At 35.6% G+C, this 11394-nt stretch overlaps 1 protein-coding gene across 1 annotated transcript; it reads right to left on the bottom strand.

Moving 5' to 3' along the window:
• Positions 1-1700: 1700 nt before the first annotated feature.
• On the bottom strand, positions 1701-4457 carry LOC143620871 (disease resistance protein RGA2-like). Its single transcript, XM_077092456.1, has one exon. It carries the CDS (start codon positions 4455-4457, stop codon positions 1701-1703), a length of 2757 nt encoding a protein of 918 aa, XP_076948571.1.
• Between the last annotated feature and the right edge of the window lie 6937 nt (positions 4458-11394).

Here is an 11394-nt window from a genome sequence, read left to right on the forward strand (position 1 = left end):
GAGTTTTTACTAGATTCCACCCCTATATGTGTGTGTATATATATATGTATATATATATATAACTAAAAGTGGCCTTAGTAGCCGCCTAGTACAAAATAATGAATACCGCTCTAAGGGTATGTTTAGTACGACGTAATGGAATGGATGAGAGAATGTAATGAACATGGGAATGGAATGGACAAAGAAACGAAATGAATCATTGCCTTCTCATTGTCATATTTGATTACCATATAGGAATGGAATGATTTATCCCTTTATTATTATTATTATTATTATTATTATTATTATTATTGCTGCTCCCAGTAATAATAAATAATATTAATAACATGAATATTCGTATTAACTCATTTTTAAGACCTGCACGCTTCAACGAGACCACTAAAGCGAATAAAGATAATCATAAAAATGTTGAATCACACATGCATGTTATGAAGCGTTTGACTTGCCAAATAATTTTAATAATACTGATAATACGACAATAACTCTAATATAATAATTGTTATATTATAATCAAGGTTGTAAAAGTTGTTAGGCGGTCCTAAGCGGTCAACTGGGGAGTCGCGACTACTCGGGAATAGTCGGGGATTACTCGGAAAATACCTACGGAGTACTCGGCCGAGGCAGGGAGTACTCGATCTAGGCGGGGAGTAATCGGGGAGTACTCGGCCGCCTACTCGGGAGTTTTACAACATTGATTATAATATAAAAAGTAATAGTAATGTAATAAAATTAATAACAATAATATAATAATACGATAATGTAATAATAATTCTAATATAATAATAATCATAATATTTTATTATTATTATTATTGGTGGTGCTGTTGATTCCATTTTCTTGAAAGAATAAAAAAAAACACCTACTCCTTAAAGAATGAAAATCATATATTTAGAAGGAATTTCATTCATAATGGAATAGTTTCATTATCACATGACAACAAAACATGACTTTTTTCATTCCTTTGGAATGACCCTTCCATTCCGTCTCTCATTCCCTTCTACCAACCGCTACCTAAATGTTGTGTCATGCAGCGCATCGCGCGACACCCCTCAAGTATACATTAATGGAAAATGTCCCAACACACCCCAATGATACACGTCTTGAAAACAAGCACCTTAAAACAAAACATGCATTATCCAAATTAATTTACTTTAGTAGAAATCACAATTTCACATAGCTAGCTTACGCAAGAAGTCATAGAAGTTATGATCCTTAACGAACAAAGATGGATATACCACAAATTCATTTGATTAAAACAAAAGGAAGCAAAAACAAATGCATGACATCTACAAGCAAGAGCGCCAAATTCAGTGCAACAGGTAAATACCAAACCTGCATTTGAAACCATGATTGGTAAATAACAGAAGGATTTAATAAACTTTTGTTAGGTATACTCAAACACCAATAACTTGCTAGGGAATCACGCATAATGAAATAGATAACGAAGATGCTATGAATGTCTTTTGAAAAGATAAATATATTATTGTGATAGAAAAACACACCATCTTAATTTCAAATATCGTATTCTTTTTAACTTGTGTAAAACCAAAAGATTTAATAATCGGCTTTAGAGTCAGTAAACTACCAATTAGAGAATGGAGAGTTTTCTGCTTCGATTTGCAACTGATAATTTTCACAATTTTGTTTTCATTTGACAAGTATGTAGAAAATTAAATGTTACCTTGGGGGATCAGTTTTATTCATATGAGAAATTTAGACCAATCGCCCCCATACTTTTGGCTTAGTTTTTTACATCCGGTTATCTCAATTTTGTTGAGATTCCTGAAACTTTCATCCGGCAACGAACTTAATGCCCCACACTCTTCCAATTTTAAGATCTTGAGTTTTTGGAGATTAGGCGGCAAGGAAACCAAATTTGGACATATGAAGATGTTTAATTCTTGTAAACCAGGAAACATATTGGTGTCTTCTGACATGTCATCATTATGGAAACCCTCCAAAGAATCCATTCCTAACAGCTTAATGACCTTAAGACTGAGTAATTTCCCAAGTGGTGGAATACACTCACATCGCTTACACCCAGAAAATCCAATTTCTACCAAATTATTTAACTTTAATATCCAACTTGGAGAAATAATTTTTCCCATGTAAAAAAAGATGCTCAGTTTCTTGAGACTCGGATCTGGTTCTAGTCGCTCGAGAACATTTTTATCGTATTCTTGCAATTCCCGTTTACTTTCTCTCATATACATGTTAGACCAACTTAACTTCAAACATGTCAGTTTTCTTTTGTCTTTGAGATTGGCACTCTTGACTTCTTCTAAGTCTTCAACGTTCTCAAGTCCTGATATCTCCAACTCCCCCTCAAGAAGGTTTAGATCCCCCAATTCCCCTATTTTGGCACCAATTTTGTTACCAACATGAAACCGTGGAAGTCTTCGAAAACTTCTAAGTTCTTTGATGCCAGATGGCAAACACAGAAGTGAATGACAATAACTAATGTCCAACAGTCGAAGAGAGCTCATGTATCTTAGGCCTTCAGGTAGCTTACACAGTTCATAACAGAATATCAATAGAAGCACTTGCAACTTTTGGAGATAAATAATCGACTCAGGTAAAACTTCTATACCTGAATATGATAAATTCAAGTATTTCAAATGCTTGAGTTTGCAAATTGATTCAGGCAGTACCCCTAATCCAATACCGCACAAGTATAATACTCTTAGATATACATGGTTGAAAATTTGGCTAATATTACATTCAAACTCTGCTCCAAACATGAATATTGACCTTAATGATGTTGAGCGTCCTAAATCCTGGGTTGAAAGTTGAATATCAAGACTTGATGAACTCAAATGAATTGCCTCATTTGGGATTATAACTTTCTTATCTGCATGCTTTATAACAAAGCAATCATCAACCATCACATTCCGTGCCATGTCATACATTTGACAAGGTATTACATATCTATCTTTTGAGTAGTTCTTATTCTCTGAAACCTCAAAGAAGGACCTCCAAACCAAGAAATCAAAAATTTCTTCCCCAAGCACATACAAGTCTATATCTCCTCTCCGTGGAATGAAACCGCTAACAACCCACAACTCAATAACCACATCCTTTTCCAAATCAAAACCTTTAGGAAACAAACAACAATAAGCGAAACATTGCTTTAAATGTGGAAGCAAATCATCATAGCTAAACTTCAAAGCTAGGAAGACCTCATTTTCTTCCGTTTCTTGCACATCTTGCAGCTCTTGCATTTTTAGCAACTCCCAGATGTTGCTTTTGTTCACATGCTCCCAATCACGTTTACTATGTTTTGACCACATTAAGCTACCTAAGGTCTTCACTGCTAAAGGAAGTCCTTTACATTTTCTAACTATCTCCCTTCCAATAGGCTCTAGCTCACTTATGTCTTTGTCCTCTACTCGTTGTGCAAATGCAAGCTTTTTAAATAATAACCATGAGTCCTCATCTGATAAAGGTGGCATATTATGTTGAAACTCAGGATCTTTAACCAACATTTGGCATGTCGTCTGGGATCGTGTGGTAAACACAACAATACTTCCTTCAGCCCCACAACTTAATGTTTCCACTAATATGTCCCACTTGGGCTTTTCAACATGTTCAATCCTAACTTCATCTAGCACAATAAGAATTCTATTTCCCCTTAACTTTGTTTGAAGGGACTCCTGCAACACCTCTAGATGTGTAAGCCCACACTCTCGTTTATCTATGGATTCAATTATACTTTTTATTATCTTTTTAACTTGGAAATTTTTAGAGACATACACCCAACATTTAATATTAAAAAAGCTATTCACCCTATCATTGTTATAAACTAGTTGAGCTAGAGTAGTCTTTCCCACGCCTCCCATACCCAATATGCCATACACCTGAATCTCACCATTGTCATAATTTCTAGCACCTTCGTTGCATATCTGTTTAGTTACCATCTCAGTCTCTTCATTTCTACCGAATATAAGTGAAGCATGTATAAACGAGCTAGTTTGCCTATCTGGCATTTCATCTGCAACTTCCACATCTAAATTACTTACCGCACCGGGGATCAAACTTAATGCAGATCTCTGGGATGCAATGGCTTCCAGTTTTCTTTTCATGGCTCTAAGTTTGTGAGCAATCCTAACACGAAATATAAGATGATTTTGATCAATGGAAAAGAAGGCTCTTACCATGTAGTTTATGCCTCTTTTTTGGTCTAGACGTTGTAGCAAAGCTTGAGCTGAGACATCCTCCAGCACATTTTCTACCATTAGGGACGCAGATCTGAGACTCTTAAGCCATGAATCTACCACCTGTTCCTTGCTACGTTTGTCTTTTGCATCATGAAGAACTTCTTGGATTTCGAAGAATCTTCTTTTGAGTGTCAAATATTGGTTTTCAATTCCCCAACATGGATCACACTTCGGGATCGCTTCAGAAGTCAGTCTCCATATTACCTCTCTCACAAGGGACGTAACAATCACATTCTCCATGATTAGATCCATGATTGTTTCTGAATGATGTATGCCACTAAAGATCGATCTAATTCAAGAGGTGTATGTCATAAAACCAAAGCAAGAATGAGAAGACGATAAAAATAATTTATAGGTTATAGATAGTTTATGTGTCAAGGATTTAAAAATAGATTTTGTTTTTTTCTAAAATGGTTTTGGTTTACCAAAATCCCGAAAACCTTATAAAACCTGAAAACTCTTAAAATCCCGAAAACCCACTAAAATGCGGGCTCACTAAAATTCCTGAGAACTCATAATTCCCAAGAACTCAAAAGTCTCGATAACTAATTTTCCGAGAACTCTAATATTCCCATAAACTGTTCCTAATTAAATATTTTGTAAACAATTAAATCTTAAAAATTTTTACAAAACATAAAAAGCTTAACCTGAGTGAATTTGGATGTATCACTTCTACCAAAAGGTGATGTGCTACATTTACCATAACATTTAAGTCTAATTGAAAGCTTTTGTTAGTTTTTGCTTAATATGATACAAATGTCTTGCTTCTGCCCAAATGTGATTTGCTATATTTTTATCTAGCAAAATTAGCCCATGCATAATTAAAATAATTGTGTCACTTCTCCACAATAGTGAAGTGTTATAATTGTTTTGCACACATACTTAAATAAATTTTAATTCTGCCCAAAGTTGATTGATTTTTTATTTAAATAGAACTTTTAATTATGATCTATTAGTTTGATGTTAATAATAGAAATATCTTTTTCTTTAAAAATTAAGCGGAAATACTTTAAAATTTCTTAACTTAAACGGTTTAACTTAAAATGTGGGTAAAATCTTTTTCTTTTACAAATAATAAATTCTCATAGCTCGGTAATCGAAAATAAAGAAGATAAAATCTTTTTGTATTTTGGAAAATTTATATCAAAACACACCAAAAATATTTTTTGTATTTTTCATTTTTCAAGCAGAAAATAAATATGAAAATCAATACAAAACAAATTACAATAAGCACTATATATTTTTACGAGTTCGAGCAGGGAATCATATTAACTGATAACGTCTTAAACGTCGTTTCAGTTTCGACCTTATTATGCACATAATCCAACGATGATTATAGATATAATTGTCTACTTTCAACTTTACACAGATATTTTGGTAGCTTTACGATATGTTTTTAAGGTTCAATTAAGCACGAATCTTATATGAACCCCACCTATTAAACACAATTTTATATCTTTCATACAGTGAATGTTTCACATGTATATTTTTCTCTTTTCTTTAAATTAATTATCTGTGAGACTGTGACTCACGCAAAAATAATAAAAATAACATAAAGCAAAACGATAAAATTTTCCCTTAAGGTCGGTATTTCTATACGCTGATAATGTTCAATTTTATCAAAATAAAAAGGCAAAATCAATTGAAGTTGTACAGGGCCTTAACCTTCAGTTCGATATATGACTTTTACACCTTTGTGCTTATAGTATATGCATAGAAGGTTCAAGGCTAGCTTGTATGAAACACCAAGAAAAAAAAGCAGAATATCCAAATCTTAACTCTCAGGTCGGATAGTGTTATTTATTTAGTAGGGTATATTTATTTAAAAACATGTCACATGCATGTTTTTGGTCTCCTAACTTTACACTTCTCTAAAAGTTATCTAGACAACGTCGTTCAAATACTTTTTAGTGTTAAAACTTGTTTGTATATTTTATTAAAGAAAGTAGAAAACTTCTATTTCAGTCTTGATTTAGGAGCATAAATCATGCCCCCATTAACTTAGTTAATTTATGCAAATATGGATGGATATATTATTTATAATATAACAGTGGGCACGAATACAAAGATGCCCATTCCACATAATAAAATTATAATAAGTGAGTTGAGTGAGCCAAAGCGCACCTTCTCCAGTGTTTTTCTTGCTTTATGACCACCTCCAGTCTTCCAAAAGTGGGTGGGTGGGTGTATGTAGTCATCTTTTTCTCACTCTCTCACCATCTCCACAAACTTTCCCTTTATTTCTTTTCTTGAGATCATCTAATCTAATGGATGCTGGTCAGTGGCCGAAGGTAACCTAATCCTTATCTCAATTCATTTATATATATAAAGCCCATCCCATGCATGTCTTTCTTGATTTTCTTTCTTTCTTTCTAGGGTTTTGTTTCTTGTTTTTGATGATGGGTAGGCTTAGAATTTTGCACTTTTCAGTCTGGTTTATTTATGTGCTAGGTCCGTTAGGTAAATGTACTATCATTTTCCCCTTTTGCTTTAAAAACTCATTTTGATGAGCAATTTTTCAATGTTTTTGGTTTTTCTCATATTTGAATGTTTTTGGGTTTTATGTGTTCAAACAAAAATCATAATATTTTTGAATTTTTCTGTTTTTCTCCCCCCTAAAAACCAAAATATAAAGAAAGAAAAATAAACAAAAAAAATGTATAAAATAAAAATGATTAACCGAGCAATTGAATTTCTTTTAAGGTTTTAAGACCATTAATACCAAGCAGATAGTTAAAACGTGTTTTATCAAAAGCCTTGGTAAAAAGGTCAACGTTTTGAAAATCCGTGTGTATCTTTTCAAGATTGATTAGTTTCTTTTCAAAACAATCACGTATAAAATTATAACGTATCTCGATGTGTTTCGTCTTAGAGTAATGAACGAGATTCTTAGTGATACTAATAGCAGCAGATATATTATATAAATTAGAGTAGTAAGAAATTTCAAACCGTAATCCCATAAGTGCTGCTGGATCCATAAAACCTGTGAACAACAACTCGAGGCTATCACGTATTTGGCTTCAGCGGTTGAAGTAGAGACCGTTGTCTGCTTCTAACACTACCAAGAAACAAGCCGGTTTCCTAAAAATTGACATCATGCTTTAGTATATTTGAAATTGATCTTTGATGCTAGGCTGTCGCTATCTAGTAAAAAAAATTAAATCAATGTCCTAATCACCGTAATCTAGTCAGGGTAAGTAGGGTGTCGAACCACGAGGAGTATGTGGTCAATGTAAATTGAAACCGATTCCTAACATTACGAAATAAACAATATCAAAGTGCTGATCACACTAGCAAACAATTTAGTTTTATAAGAAACGAACAATTAATCAAGTATTCAATCAATTAACAAGAAAATCACACCCGGGAATTCAAGTAAGCAAACTAACAGCAAACTCATGCACATAACAGATAAACTATCTTGTGTCAACTACGGACTGACTAACCGGTTAAACCTTAGGCATCCACCATCGCTAACACACGAAATTGGTTATGAAACGGTCCCTGCCAGTGTGACTGAACTAAGGGCAAACGTATGCTTTCTTGTAATTAATAAATCAAAACAATCCTACGAGCAATTATTATAGCAACCGACAAACTAATCGTTCTGATCGACAAAAACCTAAACCGACTGAATGCACGGACATACTAAACATCAATACTCATAGATTAACATCAAGACAATTATAATTAGTTGTTCTAGTATATGAGAAATAGACTGAAAGATTACAAACTATACACCCTGGGTATGACTCGAAGGGATTAGCTGCGAGTCGTCATCTCTCGGTCTTCAATCTTGATGTTGTAGATCATGTAGGTGAAGTAAAGATGATTGGAATTGATGGTTTTCTCCTTTGCTGCTCTCAAAATGGTTTGGTAACTGCCTCCAAAGATGTCCCTTTCTCAAACCCTAACTTTTTACTTATGTAGGGTTTTAAATTTGCGATCACGTGGTTTTATTTGGTCTAGCATATGGTACTATAGTTTCAGAAATGGTACTCTGGCTCGACAAATGGTACTCTAACTTTATAGTATGATACTCTAAATCAACAAACCATACTTTAAAAACTCCTGATATATGCTCATCTTATGCTCAACATATGATACTCTGTTTTCAGCATATGATACTCTGAAATCAACTTTTACCCAAATCCTCTGGTTTTGACCATACGCTATCACACATCATCCCGGGTCTTCATTCTATGCTCGTACAGGTCCATATTAGCTGCTTTAATCACGTATGACCTGAAATATAACAAACACCTATGAAATATCAAAGTTCATGAAATAAACAACTAAAACAAGTAAAATAAACACACGAACTATGTACAAATTGACCGAAAGGTATGTGCAGCTATTTCAGTGCGCAACAAAATGGTTTTATTTTTATAAAATTCATTACCCAGCCAAATTAAACGATTCCAATTGGGTTTGGTTCCTAACTCAAAATATTAACTTCCAGAAGTGGAACCAACCAATTTAGACTTGTCAAAAAAGGGTTATGATATCGGGAAGACAAGCCAGAATCCGTCATCCCGCATCAGCTTTGACACTCGATCTTATAAAATCATAAAAAGTATTCAAATCTCGTCCAAAAATTACGTATTATACCTTTCTGGAAACTAGACTCAAAGTAGAATATCATAGAAACAAGAATCGATCAAAAACAATATATTTTCATCGAGTTACAGACCGAGAAATAAACGAGTACGAATCTGTCAGAAATTTTATAATCAAAACTCAACCCTAACATGTTCAACAAAGGTTTTAATGGTGAAAAAGAGTTGTATGATGATAGAACAGACCTTGAAATAGACTCGGGAGGCCGGAGAATGGCTGAAACCTGCACGGAAATCGAGAAGAGAGGGGGAGGGGGCGTCGATCGGTGATGGGTTAGGGTTTAGTTTTTTTTTATATAAAATATAATAACAAAATAACATTCTGGCCCCTCCACTTTACTAATCGTTGAACTTGTAAGAAAAGTTAAGTAAAATACGTTTATGAGGGTGGAAAGGAGCTCTCGAAAGAATGCCGGGTCAAGACCGAAAGGTGCACACAACACTACAAGGTTAAACCTTTGGTCAGAAATTTACGGACGTTACAGATGCACACTTGTCAACAAGAGGGTTAGTAGCATTTTCAAATAATAATAACCGCTTATCACGGTTCCCACATTTAATTCCCAAAACTCCTGTAGCACAATCAATTACCGCATGTGCTGTGGCAAGGAATGGACTACCCAGTATGACTTCAGATTGTTTAATATTCCCTTTCGCATAATCAAGTACAAGGAAGTCAATTGGGTAGCTAAATTCATCCACCTGAACCATTACATTAGTAACCATGCCTCGAGGGAGTGTGAGTTTGATCCGCCAATACCACGGTGGTGTTTACACTTTCTAAAGGGCCGAACACATACTGATCATATAAACTGTCAGGCATGATACTAACACATGCTCCAAGATCTAGAAGTGCCCGATCAGTTTTAAACTCCCCAATTTGAATTGATAACAATGGCACTCCCGGGTCTTGGAGTTTACTTGAGGTGGTATTATCCTCCACCTCCACATCTCCCGTGTTGGTCAATTTGCTATTTAAACATTTTTCACAAGTGCAATTTTCACAAAAAGACAATTCATCTGTTTTTAATTTCAATTCATTTTGGAAAATTGTTTCCTTTTGACCAACACAATTGTTCTCATCACTAACATCTTCCATCACCGCCTCAACATACGGTGGCGGTGAATCAACTTCAACACAAGTAATTTCAAAAAGAGGTTGAAGACTTACCGTGTTGATATGCACGCTATTACCTTTCTTAGAGCTTGAACTGGCATGCTGCGGGTTTACTGTGGTATTGCTCGGTAATTGACCCGCGTTTTTTATGAAATCTCGCTACATCTGCTACGAGTTGACCAATCTGTTTCAACATTGCTTCTGACGACTTATCCCTCAACTCGAACTGTTTCTACGTTTCTTTCTGATTATCTGTCACAAGCTTCAACAACGCATTGAATTTTGAATGAACTGACTTGTCTGAATTTCCCGAACTACCCTTCTGCTGGTCCTGATTCTGATTACCCGACGAACTGTTACCCCGGTAACCATCTCTGTTATATCCCCGACTGTTACTCTAACTGCTCGAACCACTCTATCGGTAGCTGTTCTGTTGTCGGTTCTGACTGGACCCATGAAAGTTCGGGTTTGACTGATTCGACGCGTTCTTGTATTTGAAATTCGGGTGATTCCTTAGGCCCGGGTGATAGGTATTCGAATTGAACCCTTGGCCCTTTGAATCCCCGTATGCTTAACTGACTTTCTCTTCGTCGGGGTACTCTTCATCATCATCAAACCCGGGGCAATCTTCAACCTTATGCCCCAACTCTCCACAATCTGAATAAACCGGGAATTTCACCCCGACTTTACCAACTTCTTTCTTCTTCTCTTTTCGATAACCCGCGAGTTCTCTTTCCAACTCTACAATTTTGTCTGACTTGCTCGAGGCTGATTTAACCGATCGGTTGACCCCGTGTTTTCGTCTTCGATCTGCAGCTGCCTCTAACTTGGAATCTTCACACATAAACTCCAAAAATTCCCAGTAATCTTCCTCGGGTTGATTCAACAACTGACTATTACAAGAGGCTTTCAAATGTTTTCTGTCATCATATGTCAACCCGTCAACGAAACACTTAACCAATTCCCACAACTCAATCTGATGGTGCGGGCACTTCCTTATCATTTCCTTGTAACGAGTAAAGACCTCGTGAAACAACTCAACCGGTAACTGTGAAAAGTGTCTAATCTCCATTCGGGCCTCAATGGTCTTCGACTGTAAATAATACTCTTTAAGGAAAATCTGCTGCATCTCACCCCAGTTCTCAATACTGTGCATCGGTAGCGAGTTGAACCAGTGTTTGGTTTTGTCCTTTAGTGAAAACTGGAACAATCGCAACTGAACCTCATCCTGATCGTATGTACCGTCACTGATAGACCCATAAATAGCTGAAAAATCTAGCAAGTGTGAATACGGGTCTTCAGATCCCAGTCTGTGAAAGTGAGGTACTATGTTAATGTAGGACGGACGGGATTTGAATGTCGGTTGTCCCTGTATGTGAACCTGTGGGACAATCGGTGAGGCACCATCTGAAATAGCCGGTCTGAACCGACTGTTAACACC

The sequence above is a fragment of the Bidens hawaiensis genome, unplaced genomic scaffold (assembly GCF_021521415.1).
Source record: "Bidens hawaiensis isolate Kalapana, Puna unplaced genomic scaffold, B.hawaiensis_p1.1 tig00002717_1, whole genome shotgun sequence".
Classification (NCBI taxonomy): Eukaryota; Viridiplantae; Streptophyta; class Magnoliopsida; order Asterales; family Asteraceae; genus Bidens; species Bidens hawaiensis.